This window comes from Hemiscyllium ocellatum, chromosome 1, assembly GCF_020745735.1.
Source record: "Hemiscyllium ocellatum isolate sHemOce1 chromosome 1, sHemOce1.pat.X.cur, whole genome shotgun sequence".
NCBI lineage: Eukaryota > Metazoa > Chordata > Chondrichthyes > Orectolobiformes > Hemiscylliidae > Hemiscyllium > Hemiscyllium ocellatum.
The window spans coordinates 20,713,818-20,741,202 of record NC_083401.1 but is presented as its reverse complement, the minus strand read 5'-3'; the positions used below and the strand labels follow the sequence as shown (position 1 = coordinate 20,741,202).

General features: G+C 41.6%; 2 protein-coding genes across 2 annotated transcripts in view; both read left to right on the top strand.

Annotated features, from left to right (window-relative positions):
• Positions 1 to 17,325, top strand: part of LOC132817745 (solute carrier family 4 member 11-like) — a 61,887-nt gene extending 44,562 nt beyond the window's left edge. Inside the window, exon 5 of the mRNA XM_060828278.1 lies at positions 17,267 to 17,325. Within this exon, the coding sequence (XP_060684261.1) occupies positions 17,267 to 17,296 (30 nt within the window). The 3' untranslated portion in view covers positions 17,297 to 17,325. The remainder of the gene's footprint in view (positions 1 to 17,266) is intronic.
• Positions 17,326 to 18,026: 701 nt separating this feature from the next.
• Positions 18,027 to 27,385, top strand: part of slc4a11 (solute carrier family 4 member 11) — a 104,071-nt gene continuing 94,712 nt past the window's right edge. The window contains exons 1-3 of the mRNA XM_060833250.1: positions 18,027 to 18,044; positions 18,719 to 18,950; positions 21,320 to 21,401. Of these exons, the coding sequence (XP_060689233.1) occupies positions 18,027 to 18,044; positions 18,719 to 18,950; positions 21,320 to 21,401 (332 nt within the window). The remainder of the gene's footprint in view (positions 18,045 to 18,718; positions 18,951 to 21,319; positions 21,402 to 27,385) is intronic.

The window sequence follows — 27,385 nt, the reverse complement described above, 5'->3', positions numbered from 1 at the left end:
ACACGTCCTCCCACCCTGCCTCCTGTAAAAATGCCTTTCGTTATTCCCAATTGTTCCACCTCTGCTACATCGTTTACCAGGATGACCAATTTCACTATAGAAAATCCCAGATGATCTACTTCTTCAAAGACCACAATTTCCCCTCCCACGTGGTTGACGATGCCCTCCAGTGCATCGCCTCCACTTCCCGCATCTCTGCCCTTGAATCCTACTCCTTCCAACCCAACAAGAACGGAACACCTCCCCCCAACCCCCCCGCCCCCCCATATCCCAGTCCTCGCCTTCAACCCCACAAACCTCCAGATACGTCGCATCATCCTCTGCCACTTCCGCCACTTACAAACAGACCTCGCCACGAGGGATATATTTCCCTCCCCACCCCTATCGGTGTTTCAGAGAGACCATTCCCTCTGACAACTCCCTTGTCAGATTCCTGCCCCCCCCCCCCCCCCCCCCCCACCTCACTGGCTCACACTCAACTCCCGGCACCTTCCCCAAAGGATCCTTCCATATCCGACAGAAGTTTACCTGTACTTCCATACACGTCATCTACTGTATCCGTTGCACCTGCTGTGAACACCACCTTGTGGATCATTTCCGAGAACATCTCTGGGATGCCTGCACCAACCAACCAACCCCATCGCCCCGTGGCTGAACACTTTAATTCCCCCTCCCACACCACCAAGGACATGCAGGTCCTGAGCCTCCTCCATTGCCAAACCCTAACCACCTGACGCCTGGAGAAAGAATGCCTTGTCTTCCACCTTGGGACCCTGCAACTACACGGGATTAATGTGGATTCCACCAGTTTCCTCATTTCCCCTCCCAGTCCCAAGTCTCCAACATGGCACTACCGTCTTGACCTGTCCCATCATCTTTCCCATTTATCTGCTCCAACCTATCACCTACTCCCCCATCTTCATCTACCCATTGCACTCTTAGCTACCTGTTCCTCCCATTTCTCTCTCAGCACCCCCAGCCCACAAGCCTCATCCCTGATGAAGGGCTTATGCCTGAAACGTTGGTTCTCCAGCTCCTCGGATGCTGCCTGAGCGGCTGTGCTTTTCCAGCATGACGCTCTCGATTCTGATCTCCAGCATCTGCAATCCTCACTTTCTCCTGATGTATCTTCTAGTCAGGATGGTGTGACCTGTCCAAACTATGTCATTCCTACATATCTCCTATCCTTGGTCTTCTAGATGGTAGTGGTTCAGAGTTTGGAAGATGCTGTGTGACGATCTTTGTGAATTTCTGAAGTACATCCTCTAGATGGTACACGTTTTTGCTACTGCATGTCAGTGGTGGAGGGAGTGTATGTGGTGCCAATTGAGCAAGTTGCTTTGTCCTGTTTGGAGTTCCTTGGGTTGTTGGAGCTGCATCCATTCACACAAATGGAGGGTATTCCATCACACTCCTAACTCTGTAAATGGTGGGCAAGCTTTAGAGGGTCAGGAGTGGAGTTACTTGTTATTGTATTCCTCTCCTCTGACCTGCTCTAGTCGCCACTTTATTTATATGGCGAGACCAGTTGTGTTCCTGGTCAGTGAGGGGTTCAGTGAAGGTAGTACCTTTTTAGTTAAATCTTTTAGAATTTCTAATTTTTAACAGTTTTAGAATTTTATTTTTGACGTTGAGCTGTATGAAGCTTTGGGTGAAGTATTAACTTTGGATAAATTGTATCAAAAAGGTAATTTGCTAACTGGCTATGAGGCAAGGGTCACTATAGTGAGACTTGGGGAACTCCTTCTATCTTGAAAAATACTTTTGTGTAACGGTTGGTGTTTCCTTTCACTCGGCCAATTCCTTTTATTCCATGATCTGTAACTTTCCTTCCAGGTCTATTGTGTGACACTGTATCAAATATGATTTTGGACAAACTTGCTACCTCTATTAAATCTTCAAAAACAAACTCCCACTTTAGTTAGACGTTTTTCTTTTCCTTGACAAATCCATGTTGACACTTCCAAATCAACACTCATCTTTTTGGGTGATCACTAATTCTACCTCAAGTAATTGTTTTTGAAATGCTTTTATTTGTTCGTGAGGCTATAGGTGTCACTGGCTAGGCCAGCATTTTGTATTAATTTCTAATTGCCAAGAGGGCAATTGGGCGTCAAGATTAGTGTGGTGCTGGAAAAGCACAGCAGGTCAGGCAGCATCCGAGGAGTAGGAAAATCGATCTTTCGGGCCAAAGCCCTTCATCAGGACTGACACTTATGTTCCCCAACCCCCAACATTTCCTCTTCACCAGGCCTTCAGTCCTGATGAAGGGTTTTAGCCCAAAATGTCGATTTTCCTACTCCTTGAATGCTGCCTGACCTGCTGTGCTTTTCCAGCATCTGCAGTCCACACTTTTTTTGCCCAGTTAAGCGTCAACCACACTGCTATGAGTAATTGGTGGGCTAATCTTCACAACCTTTTCTGTGCAATAGTGCCATGTTTCTGGATGCGTCACAGCTTGGGTGTGGAAATGGCTTTACCCAAAAACGTAAGGGATAACAGAAAGTTGTGAGCACAGCCCAGTCCATCTCTCAATCCAGCCTTCCATCCTTTGACGCCATGTACACTTCTCATTGCCTCGGAAAGGCAGCCGACATCATAAAAGACCCCTCCCACCCCGGTTATATTCTCTTATAACCTCTTCTGTTAGAAAGAAGATTCAAACATTGCCAACAGAGATTCAAGAACTGCGTCTTCCCTGCTGTTATTAGATGTCTGAATGGGCGCCTCGAATTTTAAATTTAATGTTGATCTCTCTCGGTGTGCCTTTTCTGCAGCTGTAATGTTGTATTCCTCACACTGCCTATTACCCCCAAGGCAGTTTGTATGGTGTGATCTGCCTGTGCTGCATGCAAAACAAAACTTTTCACTGTAACTGGAAATATGTGACAACAGTGATTCAAGTCAGGAAGAAGATTGCAGGTTAGGAGGGCGGTGCTGAGTTCGAGGGAATCGACTGAGACAAGGTGGGGGGGTCTAGTCTCCTACACTCCAAGGAAAGGTGTCCCAGCCTATCCAACCTCTCCTTATAACTCAAAGCTTACAGTCCAGGTAGCATCCGAGTAAATCTTTTCAGCAGTCCTTCTAGTTTAATATTATTGAGTTTAATAAGAGAGGTAGCTATATTGGAGCTGACACTGTGCAAGGAGGTATGATTAACGAATGCGCTCAGTGAGGGAGACCCTGACGTAGCAGTATCAATAGTATGACTGTGAAGTTCAATCTCAGTTTGAGGGAAAAAGAATTTGGCTTCAGGTTTTTTTCTTCAAAATAAAAAAAAAAGCAATTATGAGGCCATGAAAGCAGAAGCCCTCAATCAGGAGCCCTCCCTGATTCCAGGGGAAGTTGGAAGCTTATTGTCGGTGCCTCTGCGATTTCTATTCTCTCTTCCTTAATATCATTTGGATGTACCTCATCTGGTCCCAGTGCCTTATTAACTTTACTGATTAGCTTTTACAATATTTTGGAATGAATCATTTTTACACTTTTCCTTGTGACTTGAGTTTTGAAGAAAAATTGGGGGACCAAGAAAGAAGAATAGTTTCACATGTAAAGCAACTTTGAAGATTTTCATTTGGTTTTGTGAGCGAAAGATAGTGGGGAACAAAAATAAATTGATGTTAAAATTGCATTTCTGCAGTGTGATCAGCTCAAGGAGAAAGTGTTTCTTCAAAACACTTTTTTTTGAAAGAAGCACTGACTGCAATGGGGATGGTAAAAACAATGACGGCAGATGCTGGAAACCAGATCCTGGATCAGTGGTGCTGGAAGAGCACAGCAGTTCAAGCAGCATCCAACGAGCAGCAAAATCGAAGTTTCAGGCAAAAGCCCTTCATCAGGAATAAAGGCAGAGACTGAAACGTGGAGAGATAAGCTTGGGGGAGGTTGGGGGTGGAGAGAGTAGCATAGAGTACAATGGGTGAGTGGGGGAGGAGATGAAGGTGATAGGTCAGGGAGGCGCGATGGGATGCATGGTCTAACTGAAGCATCTGGAGTTTTGTACATCTCACAATTGCTGTGGGTGTGGAGTCACGCGTAGGCTGGACCAAGTAAGAATGGCAGTTTCCTTTCCTAAAGGACATTAGTGAACCAGATGGGTTTTCCCAAACCAATGATTCATGGTTAACATTAGAGTCTTAATTCCAGATTTTCTTTTGTGTGTGTTTTGTTTTGGGATTTGAACCCAAGTACCCAGCACGTGACCTGGGTCACTGAATTAACAGCCGAGTGTTAGTATTGTTGGACTATCGCTTTCCTCTCTGCCTTTGAAGGTAGAAGTTGTTATCAATCATGTGAACAAAACATTGAAAATAATAAATTGGGAGCATTGTATTTTGACAGAAGATTGAAAAACATCTGTTCAATTCACCTGCTATCTCTTAAAAATTCAAATTAAACTATAATTTATTATTGATTCTCTGGGCTTTCTTTCTGATGGATCTGTGCTCATTTTTGTGAATTTACTTCTTTGCTTAAAAATTATATAAGTATCTACAATCTTTGTTTACATTTTTGGCTTTCTTTCTTTCATACTCTTAATAATTCTTCCTCTTCAGTAATATTTTTGGTAATTCTTTTGCCTTTTTGTTTCATAGTCTGTCTAGTCATCAGACTTGCCACCTGCTCCATATTATTGTATACATTGTCTCAAACTTAAAATCTTAAAAAATAAAAGCAAATTACTGCGGATCCTGGAATCTGCAACCAAAAGAGAAAATGCTGGAAAATCTCAGCAGGTCTGAGCTTTGACAAAGGGTCAGTTAGACTCAAAATGTCAGCTCTTTTCTCTCCTTACAGATGCTACCAGACCTGCTGAGATTTTCCAGCATTTTCTCTTTTGGCTTAAAATCTTAACATTGTAATGCTACCTGGACTGTAAGGTTTGAGTTATAAGGAGAGGTTGGATAGGCTGGGACACCTTTCCATGGAGTGTAGGAGACTAGACCCCCCCACCTTGTCTCAGTCGATTCCCTCGAACTCAGCACCGCCCTCCTAACCTGCAATCTTCTTCCTGACCTCTCCGCCCCCACCCCACTCCGGCCTATCACCCTCACCTTGACCTCCTTCCACCTATCACATCTCCATCGCCCCTCCTCCCTACCTTTTATCTTAGCCTGCTGGACACACTTTCCTCATTCCTGATGAAGGGCTTATGCCTGAAACGTCGAATTTCCTGTTCCTTGGATGCTGCCTGACCTGCTGCGCTTTAACCAGCAACACATTTTCAGATGTGTATAAAATCACGAGAGACGTAGATAAAGTGGAAAGCAGACAGCTTTTCCCCATGATAGGAGGGTCTAAAACTAAAAGGCATAGGTTTAAGGGGAGAGGGGAGAGATACACAAAAGGGTCCAGAGAGGCAATTTTATTTTTGAGGTTGGTGAGTGTCTGGAACAGGTTGCCAGAGGTTGTGCTGGAAGAGAGTACAAGTTTGTCATTTTAAGAAACATTTAGACAGGTAAATGAGATAGTTATGGAGGGAAGTGGGATTAGTTTAGATTGTGAAAACTGGTTGGTATGGGCATGTTGGGCTGAAGGACCTGTTTCCATGTAGACCTCTAAGACTCTGTCTCCAGAACATACTGTTCAAAGAAGTTATCCTGAGGACAACCTACAAACTCTTCACCTCGGCTACATTTGCTATCTGATTTTTTTTTTCTCTCTCTCTAGTCAGGTGAAAATTAAAATCCTCCACGAATAGCATTGTGCCTTTCTGACAAGCTCCCTTTTTTATTTCTTTCTTTGTTTTCTCTCCTGTCATGTGGCTACTGTTAATGGGATCTGTACACCACTCCCACAAGTTACTTCATTGGCATTATTACTTCTCTTGTCTTTTCAAACTGTGTTTCCATTCCTTGTTTCTCTAAACTTGGGTCATCCCTCTGTCTAATAAAGTAACAGAGCCACCCCTCCTCCATTTGTTTTTTGCCGATTTCCTAAATTTCACCCCCTTCCAACATCATGGTCCTAAGCGCCTGTTCTGTGCTGTACTTTTCGATGTTCTAATTACCTCTTCGACATTCCAGTCACGATTCATATCATGCAATAGCTTCGGCTGTTCAACAATAACGCTCAGAATGTACTTATCTCAATCTGCACTCACAGTTCACTTTGTTCTGTTTTTGAATGCTGTGCACATTCAGATACAGCATTCTTAGCTTTGTCCTTTTTTTTATTATTTTTTGTGGTGTCTTTCCCCATATGTACTGATTTGTACTCCCTCTCTTTCTGAAGTAATACATGTGGAGGTGCTGGTGTTGCACTGGGGTGGACAAAGTTTAAAAAAAAATCTCTCAACAGCAAGTTATCACTACCTGATGAAGAAACAGCGCTTCAAAAGCTAATGCTTCCAAATAACTCTGCTGGACTATAACCTGGTGTTGTGTGATTTTTAACATTGAAGTAATACATGATGTAATTTTCTTTGGCTTGATTCTTTTGACTCCTTCACCACATCGTCCCAAGTTTAATTTCGAGGCCCCACTGTTCAGTTTCAAATCCCCTCTACTGGCCTAGTTAGAAAGCTGGCAAATACACTGGTCACAGCATACTTCAGCTGTGGGTAATCTGAATGGAACAGATCTCATTTCCCAGGTACTTGTTCTGCCTGTCTCTGCTTGGACTGTGGGAGGAAACCGGAGCAACTAGAGGAAACCCACGCAGACACTGGGAGACCCTGAAAACTCGACACAGTCGCCCCAGGGCATCGAACCCACTTCCCTGGTGCTGTGAAGCAGCAGAGCTAACCACTGAGCTACCGTGCTGCCCTAAAGGTTGAAAGAGGAGTCAGTTTACAGAGAGAGATTAATGGTTTGTGATTGGGCAAAACATTGGCGCATGAAATACATTGTGAGAAAATGTGATGCTCTTCATTTTGAAATGAAGAATTGAAGGAACAGTATTATTGAAATACCGACAAAGGGACTTGGGGGTACATGTGCACAGAACAGAGAAAACTAGCACGCTGGTACAGCAGGTCATCAGGAACGCAAATGGAATGTTGGCCCTTATTTCTTGGGGGTTAGAGTAGCAGATTAGGGAACCCTTACTGCAACCATACAAGGTGGTGGGGAGACCACGTCTGGAGAATTGTGAGCAATCTTGGTCCCCTTAATTAAGGAAATGTATCATTCATTGGAAGCAGTTTAGAGAAGGTTCACTAGGATGATTCCCCATAATGGAAGAATTGTCTTATTAGCAAAGGGTAAACGGGTTAGGGCTCTCATTGGAGTTTAGAAGAATGAGATGTGACCTCATTGAAACATCTAGAATTGTTAAGGGGCTCAATTGGGTAAATGCTGAAGGGAGATTTCCTGTTGTGGGAGAGTCTACGACCAGATGGCAGAATAAAGGAGTGCTAGTTTAAGACTGAGATGATCAATTTCTCTTGAGCGATTGAGTGTCTTTGGAACTATTTACCACAGAGAACTGTGGGCACAGTGTCCTTGTGTATATTTAAGGCTGAGATAGATTCCTCATCAGCAGGGGAATTGAGGATTGTGGACAGTAAACCAGGAATGTGGTGGCGAGGAACGTCAGATCAGTCATGATTCTGTTGGAAAGGCAGAGTTGGGTTGAGGGGCCAAATGGCCTACTCCTGATCCTACCCCAGATTCCTGATGAAGGGCTTATGCCCAAAACATCAATTCTCCTGTTCCTGGGATGCTGCCTGACCTGCTGTGCTTTTCCAGCAACACGCTCTCAATTGTGATCTCCAGCATCTGCAGTCCTCACTTACTCCTATCACTGTACTGTCCCTGACTAAAGCTACATTCCTTTTATCAGAGTCACCTTACTGACTTTGCCTATTTGTTTTGTTTGAAAGAGGGATCCATGGATCAAATTAAGGAATAACTTTATTTTTTGAAAGCTAGGTGCGATTTGTTTTTACATCTGAGAGAATAAGTCATTGTGTTGCTGTCCCTCAAAATAAAAACCCAGTGAATAGAGAGAGAGAAGGAGGTGTTTCAGCCAAAGTTAGTGACTTGCCCACCTCTCTGAGCGATGTGACTGATCATTCATGTAATTGGGATAGATGAACCTGCAGCGGGGAGCACTGTGGTGGAATGATCGCTACTGGCGTGTGGAGTTCCTGTTTTGGAAATGTGTAGTGCGCAAATATGAATTGTAGTCACTAATGCCAAAATCAAATTATGTTACATTGAGAGTGTAGGGCACTGAGACTTGCTTTGTCACTGCTTAGGGGAATAAAAGGGTTCCAGTTATGACTGAAAAGAGTTTCTACAGTCTTTGCAGCTCCCCCCAGCCTTGAAGTTTTTGGTACCCACATAAGAATGCCCATGCCCCTTATGACCCATCATATGTATGTTGGCTATTCCTGATGCATTTTATTTTTAAAATGTTGTTTTGACTTCTCTTATATTCTTTTTGCTTCAACAATTACACTCCTACTGATAAATGTTGCTGGCATGCTGGCTTTTAATTCTGCTTGATGCTGTGCCATAAATATTTGCTGCAGAGTGGCAGAACAGAGGAGAGCCAGGGGTTTTTCATTTAATTTGATTCTTGGTTGCCAGAAGTATGTTGTCACTGCAGGTTTTCCAAATCTGATTGTTGTAACTTCTTTACACGGAACCTGTGGTCTATCAAGCATTGAGCTCAGTGGTAGATCATTTTAGCCATCCACTTGCTTTGTATTGGTGTCTTTTCAGGCATACTGTGTCCATAACTGACTTGGAGCAAAACTGCGGTCGTGGGCTTTCTCTCTGGTTTGCTAATATCCTCTGAGCATATGTTAAGGGATCTCCCAGGAGTTTTGCATGCAGAGGGTTCCATCCCTTGAGCACAAAATCTTCTATGTATTGTTTTTGGAATATCATCATATCATCATCTCCATCCTATAAAACATCTTCATCTCCTGACATTGCACTGTCCAACTTATTGCTACTCAATGTCATAGGAGACTTTCCTTAATAGTCAAAGGAGTGAGAGGTTTTTTGCACGTGTGTGTATGTTTAAGTTGTACTAAAGCATGGCTCCTTTTCTAGTGATTGTAAATATCATGCCCATTTATACGTGGCCTTGCAAGTCATTTTCCAATCAGGAGTTATTTTAAAAGCCATTGTAGAGAATTCTGATTAAAAGACCTTTTTTAAATTGTATTTTATTATCAGTGCAAGGAGGTTAACCAGAGCTGTGTGTAACAGGACTGGTTTTGTATTGTTGCCGAGCAATTTGTGAGAGGATAGTGCCAGAATCTGTTTACATCATGATGCAATACAGCCTTGACTGTCGCAAATAGAAATGGCATGTTTTGATTTTGTTTTGAAAAAAGAAACCTCCAAAGGAGCTATGAATGCAAAAATCTGGGCCAGAGTTCCCCTGCCTCTAGGAACAGGAGTATTTGAATTGTAGAACCATATGGCACTAAAGGAAGCTATTTATTCCTCTGTTCTTGTGCTGGCACTTTGAATGATCCATCCAGTTTTGTCCCATTACTCTGCTTGTCTTCCCATATTTCTATAATGGGTGCACATGAATATAAATGATACAGTGACTAGAGGGAGTACAGACCATGTGCAGGCAGATGGGGTTAGTTTAAAATGACATCATGGTTAGTACAGACATAGTGGGCCAAAGGGCCTGTTCTCCTGTGCCGTGTTGATGTATGTTCTAATTCTAACGGAGACCTGCTGTGTTTCCCTGATGGTGACTGAGTCACAGAACATTGCGCAGTTTCTGTTTTGTGCATGATCTTTGGTGTTGGAGGCTAATTATCCTTTCACAGCTCCTTCCCAATGCTGCTACGCAATTGTACACCATTCCATAACAGAAAACCTGAAATTGCACAAAACGTGACCTGATCTCTGAAATTCTGTAGGGTCATGTGCCTGAGGATCGTAAGAACTTAATTTGTAGGAGGAGTGGGCCATTTAGCCCCTTGAGTCTGTTCTGTCATGGCTGATGTCATCAACTCACTTTTCTGCCCTGTCCCCAAAGTTCTTTCAACCCATTACTAATTAAAAATCTGTCTATCTCTTCCTCAAATTTATTCCGTGATCCAGCATCCAATGCACTCCAAAGTAGTGAATTTTATAGTTTTGCAACCCTTTTGAGAGAAGTAATTGCTCCTTATCTGTTTTAAATCTGTAAACTCTAATCCTAAATCGATAATGTCTCATTCTAGATTGTCCAATATGAAGAAACATCCTCTCTTCATCTACTTTGTCAATCCCCTTTAATGTTTTATATTCTTATCTGATTTCCTCTTGTTCACCTAAACACCCAAAAGTATAGGCCAAAACGCTTGATCACTCTTCTTTTAAAGCCCTTGTCTCAAAAATGAATCTAATGAATCTCCTCTCCAATACAGCTGTATCCCCCTTTAAGGGCTTCAAAGTTTTACACAGTACTCCAGATATGGTCTCACCAAAGTAGCACTCCCCCTTATTTTAGACTTACTTTAGCAATAAATGCCAAAATTTCAATTTGCTTTCCTTATTACATGCATGGCCGTTTGTGCACGAGGACTCCCAGATTCTTCTGCCAAAGCACTTGAAGTGTTTTTTTCATTAATTCACGGGTGAGGGCATCGCTAGCTGGGCCAGCATTTATTGCCAGTCCCTAATAGGCCAGAGTGCAATTAAGAATCGAGCACTTTGCTGTTGGTCTGCAGTCACATTTGTTCAGATGAGGTAAGGATGACAGGTTCCTTCCCTAAAGGACTTTAATGAACCCGATGAGTTTTTCTGACAAACAACAATGGTCATCTTTAGATTCTTAATTCCACATTTTTATTGAATTCAAACTCCACTATCTGCTGTGGTGGGATTTGAATCTGGGTTTCGGGATTAACAGTCCATGATTAATACCACTAGACCATCGCCTCCCCTTTCTTTCCACTTCGATAATAAATTGCCTTCCTATTCTTCTGAGAAAAAATGGATAACCTCACACTCTATTTACCAAGCTTTGGACCATTTGCCTATCCTATCTATATGTAAATTTATCTTCATTGCAACTTAATTTGACTCAATGGGCCGAATGGTCTAATTCTGATCCTGTCTCTATTGGTCTTATTATTCACGCAGGAAAGCAGATATTGGAATGTTGGATCAACAAAGATCGCTTTGAATGACTGAGCAAGCTCAAAAAGCTGAACGGCCTATTCCTGTTCCAATGTCTTGTGGTCTTATTTGCGTGAAGTTTAATTGGAAATACAAAAAGCATGTTAACGTATCTAATCAGTGTTTGATTTTCCCATTGTATATTAAATTAGATGATGTACTTATAGTTGTGCCACAGCAAGTCATAAATCATATACAATGCTTCACGAGGAGAGTTGTCTATCTTGTGCCTACTTGTAAACCAACTTGGAAAAAAAACAAAGTGCTGGCAAAACTCAGCAGGTCTGGTAACATCTGTGGAGAGGTAAAGTTTCAAATCCAGTGAGCCTTTTTGAATTTGGGCTGAGAATTTTGGAGCGACTAGGAGAATAATGTACTATTGAACATTATCTAATTGTAACTCTATATAACGTCAGTAAGTTTTACCCCAACTATACAAATGCTGGTGGACCACATCTGTAGGACTCAGTGGACAAGATCAGAAGTCTCATGGCATCGGGTTATAGTCCAACAGATTTATTTGAAATCAAAAGCTTTTGGAAGTGAAGGGTCTTCATCTGACAAAGGCACAGTGCTCCGAAAGCTTGTGATTTCCAATAAGCCTGTTGGACTATAACTCGGTGCCATGAGACTTCTGACCTTGTCCACTCCTGTTCAACACTGGTTCATCCAAATCCAGACCGAGTGTACTATGAGCACTTTTGGCTCACTTATTAAAGGAAATGTTTTTCATTAGAGGCTGTTCAGTTCACTCACTGGAGTTTGGAAGTATGAGGTGTGATCTCATTTAAACAAAAAGGACTCTTCAAGGGGCTTGAGGGGCAAATGCTGAGGAGATATTTCTCCTTGTGGACTAGAAGGTATAGTTCCCGAATAAAGGGGCACCAATTTAAGACTGAGATGAGGAATTTCTTCTGAGGTTAAGTCTTTGGAACTCCTTGCCACAGAGGGCTCTGAGGGCAGAGTCCCGGTGGAAATTTAAGGATGAGATGGCTTCTTGTCTCGTAGGGGAGATTTAAGGAGAAAATGCAGGAAAGCAGGTATCAGAATGTTGGATCAACCATGATCGCTTTGAATGGCCGAGCAGGCTCGAAGAGCTGAGCGGCCTATTCCTGTTCCGATGTCTTGTGGTCTTATGATCTTCTATTCCAGCGGACAAATTGACAAAAATGATTCAAAGAATCAGAAGATGTTGTCTGATAATGTATGCAGTACTTTTCCCTCAACAGCGTCAAGTTTGAACCTTGCTGTGTTTTGTTGTCAACTGTGTTTGTATAGAGGAAATGTTTTGTCAGCTCGGGTATAAATCCAAGTACGTGTCCAGAGATTGCGTCAGGTATTATCATGCCTAACATTTTGTAAACTATATGAAATGGAATAATCAATTGTTCTTTGAAAGTGCTGGTTATCCACCATCACACAGTGTGGTTTTTAGTTCCAATTTCCCTGGTAACTCTGTAAGCTGTTAGGTTATTTCGGAGGCTTTCAAGAGACAACAGAAGAAGTGGTAGAGGTGCTGAATGTAGGTTTGCTCGCTGAGCTGGAAGGTTCGATTTCAGACGTTTTGTCACCTTACTAGGTAAATCAGTGAGCCTCCGGATGAAGCACTGGTGGCATGGCCCACTTTCTATTTATGCGTTTAGGTTTCCTTGGGTTGATGATGCCATTTCCTGTGGTGATGTCATCTATTCTTTTTCACAGGGGGTGATAAATGGGATCCAAGTCAGTGTTTGTTGATCGAGTTCTGGTTGGAATGCCACACTTCTAGGAATTCTCGTGCGTGTCTCTGTTTGGCTCGTCCTAGGATGGATGTGTTGTTTCAGTCGAAGTGGTGTCTTTCCTCATCCATATGTAAGGATACTAGTGAGAGTAGGTTGTGGCTAGTTGATGTTCATGTATCCTCGTGGCTAGTTTTCTGCTTGTTTGTCTAATGTAGTGTTTGTTACAGTTCTTGCATGGTATTTTGTAAATGATATTAGTTTTGCTGTATAGGGTCTTTCAAATTCATTATCTGCAATTTTAATGCGTTGGTGGGCTTGTTGGCTATCATGATGCCAAGGGGTCTGAGTAGTCTGGCAGCCGTTTCAGAGATGTCTTTGTAGGGGAGAGTGGCTAGGGTTTCTGGACATATTTTGTCTGTTTGTTTGGATTTGTTGCTGAGAAATCGGCGGACTGTGCTTATTGGGTACCCATTCTTTTTTAATACACTGTATAAGTGATTTTCCTCTGCTCTGTGTAGTTCCTCTGTGCTGCAGTGCATGTTGGCTCATTGAAATAATGTTCTGATGCAGCTCCGTTTGTGTTTGTTGGGATGATTGTTTCTGCAGTTCAATATTTGGTCTGAATACATTGTCTTCCTGTAGACGCTGGTTTGAAGTTCCCCACTGGCTGTTCACTCTACTGCGACATCTTGGAATGGCAGTTTGTTGTTGTTTTCCTTCTCTTTGGTGAATTTTATGCCAGTAAGCGTATTATTGATGGTCTTGAAGGTTTCCTCTAATTTGCTTCATTTAGTGATGACAAAGGTATCGTTCACGTAGCGGACCCAAAGTTTGGGTTGGCTGGTTGACAGAGTTGTTGTTCGAGTCTCTGCATTACTGCCTCTGCCAAGAACCAGGATATCAGAGATCCCATGGTAATGGCGTGTACAGTTACAACATTTAAAAGACACTTGGGCCGGTATGTAAGTAATAAAGGTTATAGAGGGATATAAGCCAAATGCAGGAAAATAGGACTAGTTCAGTATATGAAACCTAGTCTGTATGGAAGAGTTGTGAGGAAGAGTTGTGTCCATGTTGTATGTCTCTGACTGCTGGCCAGAAGTGGACTGAAGACTGAGAGAGACGTTGCACCAAATTGGTACGAATCAGGGCAATCATATTTCCATCGCTGTATCAAAGTCACTTTCAAATAGATTGTAAATAGTTGGGGCCTAAGGACTTAACCCTCTGGCTCCCCATTAGTTACAACGTTTCAACCGGAAAAAGACCCATTTATCCTGACTCTCTCTGCTTTCTGTTGGGTAGCCAATCATTTGTTGAAGCTGATCTGTTATCCCTAGCCCCTTACTTTGCATGTTAACGTTTTGTGTGGCACCTCATCAACTGGCTTCACTTACATTTCCAGGTCCCCCAATCATAAATATAATTATATTTAGAAATATAAACTTAGCAAAGATTATAACACCATAGGCATATGAGCAAGACAAGGCTATTTATCTCAAGTTTGCACCATATTCAGTACTTTAGCTGATCCAATATTCCTTACGTCCATTTTCTAGTCTCTCCTTCAAGTAGAAGTTCCTTCTCCAGGTTTCCTCTTTCCAGGCTTCTCAGTATTCTGTAAGTTTCAATCAGGCTTGCCCTCATCCTTCTAAATTCCAAGTATAGATCCAGAGTTTCCCTATGTTAAGTCCTTCATTCCTGGGACCATTCTTATAAGCCACTTCTGGACCTCCAAGGTCAGTACATCCTTTCTTTAGATACAGCTCACAGTATTCTAAATGTGGTCTGACCAAAGCTTTGTACTGTCACAACAGTATGTACCTGCTGTTTGTATTCTAGCACACTTGAAATAAGTGGTAACATTGCATGTACCTTCCTAACTACCAAATGAACCTGCTAACCTTAAGAAAATCTTAAATTAGGATTCCTAAGTCCCTACCGTGCTTCAGGTTTCTGAAGCCTTTGCCTGTTTAGAACATAGTCTGCTTTTATTCATCCTACAAAAGTGCCAAACATCTTTGCCCACTCTTCCAGCCTGTTCAAATCCTTCTGCAACCCATCTGTTTTTTTCAACTTTACCTTTCCTTCCACCTATCTTTTTGTCATCTGCAAACTTAGCAGCAAGGTCCTCCATTCCTTCAGGATTATTAATCTATAAAATGGAGTAATTGACTGCCATCCCTAAAAAGACCACTTTGTCCCCATTCTTTACCTTCTGCCATTCAACCAATTCTCTAACCATGCCATTATCTTGCTCCTAACACCATGGGCTCTTTATCATATTTAGCAATCTCCTGTGTGGCACCTTGTCAAAGGCCTTATGGAAATCCAAATAGAGTCCACTGGCTCTTTTTATCTAACTTTATCATTACCTCCTTAAAGAATTCTAACATATTTATCAGATATGACGTCCCCTTTATAAAGCTATGCTGACTATGGCCTATTTTACCATGCATTTCCAAGTACCCAGCATTCTTATCCTTAATAATAGGCTCTAAATTGTTTGATTAGATTAGACTTAGTGTGGAAACAGGCCCTTCGGCCCAACAAGTCCACACCGACCCGCCGAAGCGAAACCCACCCATACCCCTACATTACCCCTTACCTAACACTACGGGCAATTTAGCATGGCCAATTCACCTGACCTGCACATCTTTGGACTGTGGGAGGAAACCGGAGCACCCGGAGGAAACCCACGCAGACACGGGGAGAACGTGCAAACTCCACACAGTCAGTCGCCTGAGTCGGGAATTGAACCCAGGTCTCAGGCGCTGTGAGGCAGCAGTGCTAACCACTGATGAAGGGCTCAAGCCCGAAACATCGACTGTCCTCCTCTGATACTGCCTGACCTGCTATGCTTTTCCAGCATCACACTTTTTGACTCTAAATTGTTACCTATGATTGAGATTAGGCTAACTAGTCTATAGTTTCCTGTCTCCCTTCTTAAACAGAGGTGTTATTAGCCATTTTACAGTCCTTTGGGACTCTCCATGATTCCAGAAAGATCACCACTCATGTCTCAACAATTTCCTTTCAAAACTCCGGGGTGTAGCCCATTTAGTTTGGGTGACCTGTCCACCTTCAGACCTTTTTAGCTTCCCCAGCACTTTCTCCTTAGTAATGGCCACTCTGTCCCCTCACTCTCGCAAAGTTTGTTGTGCTACTGGTGTCTTTCAATGTGAAAACCGATGCATTCCTTTCGTTTCCCATTAATACCTCTCCAGAATTTCCAACGGTCCAATATTCATTCTTGTCTCTTTGTTACTTTTTAGATATCTAAACAAACTCTTTTGCACTTCTTTATAGTATCATCTAGTTTATACTCATTTTATCATCTTTCCCCTATTTGCTTTTTTTTAAAGTTATGTTCAGGTTTTAAAGGCTTCCCACTGATCTTCTCCACATTATGCTTTCTCTTTTGCTGTCCCTGACTGCCCTTGTCAGTCATGGTTGCCTCCTCCTCCTCCTCCTCCCCTTTTTTTAATATGCTGCTTCATCCTTGGGATGAATTTCTGCTGTGCCTCCTGTATTTCCCCCCCCAGAAACTCCTGTCATTGCTGCTGCACTGACTTTCCTGCTAGGCTCCCCTTCTAATCAACTGCCCAGCTCCTCCCTCATGTCTTGTGTAGTTGCCTTTACTCAATTATAATATTGTTACATCTGATTTCAGCTTCTCCCTCCCAAACTGCAGGGCAAATTCTATCATATTATAGTCACTAACCCCTATGGGTTCCTTCACCCTAAGCTCCTAACATCAAGTCTGTCCCATTACACCTCACCAAATCCAGAATTGCCTGTTCTCTCGGCTCTACCACAAGCTGTTCCAAACACAATCTTGTACAAATTCCACTAATTTGTTTTCTTGAGATTGCTGTCAACCTGATTTCTCTAGTCCACCTGAATGCTGAAATCCCCCATGATTATTGTGATAGTATCTTCCTTACATACCTTTTTTGATCTCCTGATTTATTTTCTGCCCACATCCTGACCATTGGTCAGAAGCCTGTATGCAACTTCTAACATATTTGGTATCTTGGGAAAAAAGTGAGGTCTGCAGATACTGGAGATCAGAGCTGAAAATGTGTTGCTGGAAAAGCGCAGCAGGTCAGGCAACATCCAAGGAGCAGGAAATTTGACATTTCGGGCATAAGCCCTTCTTCCTGAAGAAGGGCTTATGCCCGAAACATCGAATCTCCTGCTCCTTGGATGCTGCCTGACCTGCTGCGCTTTTCCAGCAACACATTTTCAGCTGGTATCTTGGGGATACTTGTACACAAACACAAAATCCCTTTTGGTGTTACAGCTTTCTTCACTATTCTCTGTTTAATTACAACTTATTTAGCTTCCCTGAATAAAGATACATAGGCAGGGAAAGCACTCTGTTCTCTCTTACACACTGATCTTCGTGTTGCTGCAGTCTGGTGACTGTTTATATTTGGCTGTTGCATCCTGTAGGAGCCCACTGCACAATGGCCTGATGGGTAGGCCACCATGATAGAAACCGGGTAACAGAGCCAAGCCAGCTGTGATGCCTGTTACAGATTCTTCACCTGGCATCTCAGTCCCAGTCAGGGTGGTTCCAGTTGTTCAGATCGATGTGCATGCCAGCTGCCAAGTCCGGAAGACTGTTCCATGTGCTGACTGGTAGAGAAATTTGATAAAAAGTAAAGTACTGCAGTTGCTGGAACAATAAAAGGAAGTGCTGGAGAGACTCAGTCCAAAGACGACTTTTTTCAGTTCTGAAGAAGAATCCTCTTGAACTCTCAATCTTAACTTGAGTTTTGATTTTCTTCAGCATTGTGTTTTTTTTATATAGTTGGGATCCTTTCCCATCTCTATTTTTAATAGACTGGGGACTAAGTTTTGAGGTGGACCATAAGTATAAGAATGTGTTTTGACCAGGCGAGGAAAGCTGATTAGGCTCCTGTCATCTTTATCCCTTAGTTGTTTGCAACACTTTTTTTTTAGTATGTCACTGTATCACACTGCAATAAAACTTTCATATTAAAGATACAGTGAAATTTTCTTGAACAGAGAATTTAATTGCATGCTATTGTTGTGAAAAATAATAATGTGCCTTGAAACATACACACAAAAGTTGTAAAGACAAAAAAAAATGTGTATCTGGAAAGAAGGAAAGTCAGAAATGTGCGATTTTTAAACATATCCTTGTGCTGTATTTCAACCTGAGACCATTGTTGTTTTAATAGACGTCATGTTATCTTCAGCAGTGGTGAAATCTGAAACTATCTTCTATTTATACTGAATAGTTATTTCTCTAATTTTATTTTATTGCTGGCTGTTTACTTTCAGCCTCTGAGAAAAATTAAAGAAAAAACAGGCAGGGAGAGGGTACTCAGTTTCTGTTCATCCATTTTTCAAATGCTCACTAACACCTGAAGAAAGAGCAGGGCTCCGAAAGCTTGTACTCTCAAATAAACCTGTTGAACTATAACCTGGTGTCGTGTGATTTTTTTTTTGACCATTTCTCAAACCCATTTTCCTATCTGATTCTGCCCACAATTTGTTTTCCTGCAGTACAGTCCACTTGCTTGGTTCCTTGTCTGGCATCATTGTTTTTACCAGTGGATAATCCACAGTTAATCTTCACCCAAAATGTGAAACTTAAGGAAAAGAGTGTTTCTTCAAACCAAACTGACCAGTAGCTCTCTGAGGCAGGAAGTACTGTCTCAAGTCTATCCCACTTTCCTCAGATTTGTTAATTGGCTGTGGGGCAGCTGTTGTCAGTGGCAATGTACTCTGCACAGAATCAGAAAATCCCGGAGGACATTTGATAACGGGGGAAAAAAGCACATGAATTTTTTTCCCTTACTTTGATGTCTTGAGAGAGAAGTGTGAGAGTGTGAGAGTGTCTGTCTGTACTAATGTTTTTTGTTCCCCCTACAGTACTTGAAGTTGAAGAACTTTGAGCAGGAGGTGCGAGCTCACAGAGATTTGGATGGATTTCTGGCTAAGGCCCGAATCCTGTTGGATGTGTCGGCTTTGTCACTGGACGATGTTCTGCGAGAGATGCTCAAGCACGTCACTGAGGAGTCAGAAAATGCCGAGCCCAATTCTAACTTTGATGACGTCATGACTGGTTTATTCACCGATTCGGGCACTTTGCAAGAAGGCAGTGGTAATGTGTTATCAACATCGACTTGTGAATTCATTCTGAAGAATGTCCTTGATTCAACACTATCAATATCTTGGCTGACTGGCTGTTCTTCACCTTTTGATTTTTTTTCATCTTGAATCTACAGCCAGTTTTGTTGTGCTGGGGGTTGGTTACTCAAAGGTTTCTGTTCCTTTTCTCCATACACTTCTAACCTTGAAAATGGAATAAAAGCTCTGTAATTTCCATTTCTTTGTAGCTGCTGCTCCACACGTAACAATCTCAAGTTGTTTGCTTGTCCGTTTTCATTCTTTTAATTCCTCCTTTAGTTGTTCCTCAAATATTTGAGAGTCTTCAGCACTTGTGTGTGGCTTCTATATTCTTACCTTCAAATGAAAGGGTGAAAATTTGTATGCGTCTTGTGCACAGTTAATTGCATCTGGTTGGTTTATTTAGGTAATGAACTGAACTGCACAAATTAGATTTCTTCAACCAAACTTCTCCCTTTCAAAGCTCTGCACATCCACGTATAAAAAAAGAACTTTCTACCTTCTTGACTTCCCAGTTACTGTCCATGTTTAAACTCTCTCTTGCCTTTCTGTAGTTTCTGTGCATGTGACTATTTTTCAACTTTTTCACCATTTCTGCTTGAATTCCTGTTTGCCTCAGGCTCCTCAATACCAGATCCGCTCTAGCTAATGTCTTGAACTGCGATGCTCTGTTATCTGCCTCTGTCTTGCCAACATTTGAATGTTCAACCTTCTCTAGTGCCTTTTTGTCTGAATTATCTGGTACTGTGTGATTATCACTGTAAGAATGAAACCAGAGCATCCAGCACAACAGTTTAGCTTCACTTCCTGTGAGTTCCTCAAAGAGTTGTTATTGGTCTTCTCCACTTGGGGTATAGGGTACTTTTTCATGTGTGTTGTTGGTTCCAGCTGTGTATCTCCATTCCTTCTCCCCTGACTCCACAATAACCTTTTTTTATTGTAGGACTATATGTCTAATGCGGCATTATTTGCTGTACAGCTTGCTTCAACTAGGATATACGTTTTTAGATCCTACCAAAAAAAAAGTGGTGTTTTTTGAGGTTGTAATAGATTCATGTTTAGGCTGAATGTCCAAGCACATCGATGTAAAGAAATGACAGTGCATTTTTGGAGCTTGAGGAATTGCTTCCTAAAACTTGCCTCCTTTTCCTCCTTTTTAAACATAACTGTTTTTGACCATCCTCCGTATCTCCCACGCAACTCTTGTGTCTAATTTGGGTTGGTTTTCTCCTGGGAGACATGCTTTGAGAAGTTTTACCATTTTAAAGTCGCTGTATAGATGTTGGCTAGGTAATCCTGAGAGAAATGCACCATTCCCATGCAAAATAATTATTCTTATAAGATGCTAACTTTAAGTATTCTGTTGCAGCTCAGTCCCTTTTAGAAAATGCAATGACATTATTCTGAAATTAAAAACAAAAATATGATGGCAAAATTGAGAGGCTTTGGAGTGGTGGTAGGATCAAGGGGGTTTGTATCCTCACTATTTCTCCTGCATTGATTTTGGGAGTATGTTTTCTTCGAGGTGAAAGGACAATGTTCAAACTCTTCCATTGATTTTTTTTTTTCCCCCATCCAGTAGCTATTTAATAGGGAAGCTAGTTAATAAGTGAGAAGCTTGCCTGAATAGACTGCAGTGATGGGCAGCGTTTACAGACTTGGATTCCTCATGTGGCATTCTTTAGTTCTCTGCAAGGGAAGCTTGTGTTGTACTGATGAGAAGTTAGTTTTTGTGTTCATGGCTGACTCCAAAGATTTCAGCACATAATTTAGAGGAATGATACCACGCGATTATGCAAGAGTGAGGGAGTGTTACACTCTTATAAACAGAGCTGTTAAACCGACTCTCACCTGCTGGTTTTTGGCATTTTTTTTTAAAAGGAGCTTCGGCAAAATCTTATGGATCAACACACTTTTTTTGTCAATTTTTGACATTTCAAATACTTTACAACAATGACCTTTTGAGGTGTAGGTATTGCAGTGTAGGAAACAGCAGTCAATATTGGGATTTCTCCTGATACCTTGGCCAATGTTTATCTCTCAACGAACACTATTAAGAATGGAAGTGCAAATTCTGTTGAGTGCTGTTTGTGGGAGGTGCCAGTTCTTACACTACAACAGTGACGATGCTACAAAAATACGTCCGCGGCTATAAAGGGCTTTGAGACATCCTGACGCTGTGAAAGGAGTACAAAAATTCAAAAGTTTTATATTTTATTCAGAATATTTTTAGAGGTTTAATCTATAGTAGAGCATTGCAGGAGAAGTGAAGCTGCCTGCAGTCCAAACAGCCCATAATGTGCTGTGAAATAATTTAATCACAGCTTTGTGTTTGTGTTTCAGTACATCTCCTGTCAAACACTATTCAAGGGGTTTCTGCAACCACAACTGGTGTTCAATACCAGCAGTCCTGGCTCTGCCTTATGTAAGTAGCTCTTGATTTTGAAGAGGTTTTGACCTAATGTTCTACCCCGTTAGGTGTGAGCGGATACTAGAAGCCATTGCTCTGGTTGGGGTCCAGTCAAGGGCCAGGCTCGCCATCTAATCTCATTGTGCCTGCACAGATAATGACCTTTTTTTTTGTTTTAAAGTGGCTTTGGAATCATGGCTGTGAATGAATAGTAATTAGTTTTTTCTTCTATGGTATGTTAATTGGGGGATGTAGATCTTCTAAATTGGGGGATCTGGCACTTGAACCTCTTGGAGCAGACTGGAATACTTAATTTTATAATAAAACTGCTGTCACTGAAACTGTTAATGTTGATTCTGCGGGTCTCCTATAATATTTATATTTCATTACTGAGCTACTTCTTTTGACTTTCTGGCAAGGTTCATCCATGCTTTTACAAACAGATGTGGAGGAGTCGGTGTTGGACTGGGGCAGAAAAAAATTTAAAATTCACACACCAGGTCATAGTCCAACAGGCTTTTATTTGGAGGCACTGGCTTTCAAAGCACTGCTCCAAAAGTTAGTGCTTCCAAATGAACCTGTTGGACTACAACCTGGTGTTGTGATTTTTAGCTTTTTCCAAACAGAGGCACTCTTACTTCATTCTGACACTTCCACATTCCTTTTCTTCCACTCTGTGTGCTGACCAAGCACTCTAATGTTACACAACAGCTTGGCCCTTGTTGACTTTATCTACATTCCCTATTACTCAACCTTCATGAATCTTCGAACTTTGAGTTCCGATGAAGACTTCCGTTGGGCTCAAAATATTAACTCTGTTTCTCTCTGCAAATCCTGCCAGCCCTGCAGAGTGTTTAAAATCTCCAGTGTTTGCATACTTTATTTTTGTCACCTAGCCACTCTATTCTGTTGCAGAGTTCTTTTGAGTTTTTTGGAAGTGTTTATTGAGGGCATTTATTTTGGACAAGGTTTGGTGGGAGGAGCAGGGAAACTAAGAATGTCTAGTTGAGCAGTCAGCATTGCTTAGAGGAGTAAGAGAGAAAAGGCCCTTATGGGAGGCAGGCACGTACATTGCAGTTGACTTTTGTTCTCCTAAAGACAAAGGAACTAGCTGTTCGTTGATTCTCTGGTTAGCCGTTAAGGTCTGTCTTCAAATTTTAACTTTTCACTTGAGAAGTTATTAAAAAAAAATCCAGAAATGATTATAAATCCGGGAGAGAGGAGCTTAGTGAAATTATAATCCAAATGGAAGTGGGTACTGAGCAAACTGATAGGCATGTCGATTGACAAGTCTCCAGATTCAGATGGACTTCATTCTCTGATCTCTGAGAAAGTGAAGACTGCTGATATTGAAAAGTGTGGCACTGGTAGCGCACAGCAAGTCAGACAGCCTCCAAAGAGCAGGGGAATCGACATTTCAGGCAATAAGCTCTTTGTCAGGAATGTGATCTCATCTCTGAAGAGCTTATGCCCGAAACGTGGATTCTCCTGCTAATGAGCTGGTTGTCAATTTCCCATTGGCAATTTTCCAAAATTCCCCATATTCAGAATTTTTTTTTTATCAGACTGGAAAGTAGCAGATGTGCCCCATCTTTTTTTCAGAAAAGGAGAGAAGCAGAAAATGGGAAATTATCGGCTAGTTAGCTTGACGCCTGTCATTGGGAAGGTGGTAGAATCGCTCATTTGAGTTGGTGACTTCGTACTTAATAAAATTCAAGGTAATTGAGAAGTGTCAGCATGATTTTGCCAAAGGGGAAGCTGCATTCAACCAATTTTTATTGATGTTATTTGAAGGTAATGTGTTGTTAATAAAGGGTGCTACGAGATCACTGTGCTTGGATTTCCGGAATTCATTTCATAACACACTATCTCGAAGAATATTGTGGAAAATAGAAACCCAGGTATGGGGTAATTAACTTGCATAGAATACATTTTGGCTGACTGCCAAAAAAGACTGCACGAATGGGTCATTGTCTGAGTGGAGTCCTGCAGAGGTCTCACCTTCTGATAATTTGCAGCAATGACTTGGATGAGCAAAAGAATCACAGCTGAGTTCAAATGACACTAAGGTAGGTCAGAAAGTGTGTTGTGAAGAAGAGTTACTGTTGTACATGAATTGGTGTTAATATAGAGTAGTGTGTGGGAAAATTTGGGGTTCACTTTTTGGCAGGAAGAATAGAGAAGCAGTGTATGATTTAAATGATCCCTGTGATATTCTGCGGTGCAGTGGGATTTAAATGTTGTTGTGTATGAGTCAATAAAGTTAGTGTGTATGTACAAGTTATGAGAAAGCGAATAGAATGCTATCCTTTGTTTAGACCATAAAAATGAGGATGTTGATAAGATAAAATCTTGATTAGTATATTACGTTTAGATCTTCCTCCTTTTAAGGAAGGGTGTAAATACATTGGATTCAGTTCAGAAGAGCTTACTATATTGAAACCTGGAATAAGTGAATTGTTTTATGAGGATAGATTGGGCAACTGGGCTTATTTCAACTAGATGTAAATTTGGATTTTGAGTTTTTAAAAATTCATTCACAGTATGAGGGTGCTGCTGGCTGGGCTTGCATTTATTGCCAATTGCTGCATCTAAAAGAGTCGACCACATTGCTGTGGGTCTGGAGTCAGGTAGATAGGATAGTGAAGAAAATATGCTTTCCTTTACTGGTCAGAGCATTGAGTTACAGGAGTTAGGAGGTCATGTTACAGCTGTACAGGAGATTGGTTAGGCCACTTTTGGAATATTGCATGCAATTCTGGTCTCCTTCCTATCACAAGGATGTTGTGAAACGTGAAAGGGTTCAGAAAAGATGTACAAGGATGTTGCCAGGGTTGGAGGGTTTGAGCTACAGGGTGAGGCTGAATAGTCTAGGGCTGCTTTCCTTGGAGCATCGGATGCTGAGGGATGACCGTATAGAGGTTTATAAAAATCATGAGGGGCATGGATAGGATAAATAGACAAGGTCTTTTCCCTGAGGTGGGGGAGCCCAGAACTAGAGGGCATGGGGTTTAGGGTGAGAGGGGAATGAGCTGCCAGAGGAAATGGTGGAGACTGGTTCAATTACAGCATCTAAAAAGCATGTGGATGGGTATATGAATAGGAAGGGTTTAGAGGGATATGGGCCAAGTGCTGACAAATTGGACTAGATTACTTTAGGATATGTGGTTGGCATAGACGAGTTGGACTGAAGGACATGTCTCTCAGACTCCCCTGGTAAGGATGACCGTTTCCTTCCCTAAAGGACATTAATGCATTTTCCCAACAATGGGCTCACGGTTATGATTAGACTCTTAATTCCAGGCTTTTAATGAAACCCAGGTCCCCAGAACATTAACAGGACAGCAATATTATTTTTAGGCCACCATCTCCCCTAATAATAAGGTACCGTACATTAGGTAAATTAAGATTAAAAACGCATGGTTTTGGAGGTTGGATATTTGCATGGATAAAAGACTGGCCGCCTAGTAAAAGGCACGGTTGGGAGAAGGGTGGCTCTTAGAGAATGGTAACCTATAACTATTGGAGTGCCATAGGGATCTGTGCTAGTCCTTATAAAATATATATGATTGTATCATGAAAGGGAGTGTTCTTGGATGACACAAAAATAGTTGGGAAGGCAGTAATGAGGGTGATGAGTCTGCAGAGGAATGTGGTCAAGTTAAGTGAGTGGGCAAAAATTTGACAGTGCAATACAAATGAGATTATGCATTTTGCTAGGAAGAATAGAGGTGCTGAATCTTATTTAAATAGAGAAACATTGCAGAAAGTTATAGAACAGAGATTTAAGAGCCTTTGGCCATGAATCTCTCAAATTCAGCAGGTTAACAGGGAAGACAGATGGAATGTTGACCTTCCACTCAATGGGAATGGAGAATAAAGCTCAAACTATACAAGGCATTAATTGAGCCCAGCTGGAATATCGTGAACCATTTTGCACCCCTTATCTGAGGAATGATCTCTCAATGTTGGAGGCAGTCGAGAGAAGGTTCACTGGACTGATATCAGATATGGAGGGACTGTTATGTGGCAAGATTAAGTAGGTTTGGGCTTTACTCATTGCAATGTAGATAAATGAGAGATGGTCTAATTGACATTTGCAGAGTTCTTGGGGGCTTGGCAAGGTAAGTGCAGAAAGGTGGTTTTTGCTCATTTGGGGAGTCAAGCCCCAAAAGGCTTAATCTTAGAATAAGGGATTGCACATTTAATCCAAAGAGGAGCAATTTAATTCTTCATAGCAGAGGGCTGCCAAGGCAGGGTCATTAATATCTTCAAGGTTGAGATAGAGAATAGTGTGTTATGGGGAGGGGGCGGGGGATAAAAACAGGAAAGTGGAGTTAAAGATTAGAAGATCAGTCATGACCTTAAATGGTAGACCATACCCGATAGGCTGAATGGTCTAATTGTGCTGCTATGTCCTTTTTATGGAGCTTTAGAGTGAGGGGTGACTTGATGGTCATTCATTAGATTCTGAAAGATCTTGACAAGGTGAACATGGAAAAGATGTTTCCTCTTGTGGATGAATCCAGAACTAGGAGTCAGTGTTTTAAAATTCGGGATCATCTTTTCAGGATATTTGTGTAACTTTGGAGCTCTCCACCTCAGCAGGCAGTGAGGCAAGGTCATAGAATAATTTAAAGACTGAAATGGATTTCTGTTTTTCAGGGGAATTGAAGGTTATGATGGACCATTGGGAATGTGCACGTTGAAATACAGTCATGATCTTATTGAATGGTGGGGCAGGTGTGAGGGTCTACGTCTGTTCTGCATTTGTATGTTCATATGTGTGAAAGTCAGAAATTATGTTGTGTTGCATTCAAAGATAATGAAGTATCAAGTTCAATGTGTACATAGCCAAATAAAATGGAAATGGAAGAGAGAATGCATAAGGGCCTAATACAAACCTTGAAAAAATTTTGGCCTGGTAAGATTGGCATCTAATCTGGTCCTTTTTACTGCTTATCCATCCTTTTGGATAAGATGTGATGGTATTTGAACGTACGGTGTAACATGTTGGGGCTTTATCACTAGGTGGGAGAAGAGCTAAAGTTGAACAGCCTGCACCAACTTAAGTATTTGCAAGCGCCATCCTAATTGGCACTGCCAGTGTGTGACCCCAGTCATCTATTCACCTCTTTCTGAAACTCTGGTACCTAGCTTTATCCCACTGCTACAACCTGTAGCTCCTCAAAGACCATGTGGTGATGTTGAGTCACACTCACCCTGGCTGCCATTTTGACAAATATTGAGGAAATACTGCCCTCGGTAGTTTTATTTTCAGATGCAACGTAAAGTAACCTGCGGCGCTATTTTCAGAGGAAGCCATGATTCTCCAAATGCTAATATTTATCCTTGTGGAACTTTCTAAGTAGATGATCTACTCAACAAAATATTCTAGAAAGTAATTTGTGAACACATTAGTTAACTACAAACTATCAGTGACCACACTAAGAGCAATATTGTGGAACATTAACATTTTTCCTGAGGATATGTAAAGTGCTATAAGAATGCAAGTTTTAAATTTGTGTTGGCCCAATGAGCCTGTACTTGTTTGAGGCTGGGATTTTCATATATTCGAGCTGAGATTGGCAAATTTTTAATCAACAAGTGAATCGACGGTTTTTGGAGAAAAAGCTGGAAGGTGAAATTGAAGGTTATTAGAGCAGCCATTGAATGACAGAGCAGAGTCAATGGGCCGAATAGCTTACTTCTGCTCCTATACTTTTATGCCTTATCGCCTTATTTCTGTGGTACCAATCTTTGGAATGTCATCCCTCATGGCCTTTCAACTTGGATTCTTTGTTTTGACTTATCTTTGCAGTTATTTCAGTTAGTAATGAAATAAGTCAACAGAGGTCAATATCCCATCACCAAGTCGCCCTTTATTTACACGTGCAAAGTCGTTGACACTGAGCCAGCTCTGAGTGAACAGGATGTCTGACGCTCCTGTATATGTCTGTCAGTCAGGGCTCCTTGATTGGGGCTGTTAACTTGGCCCA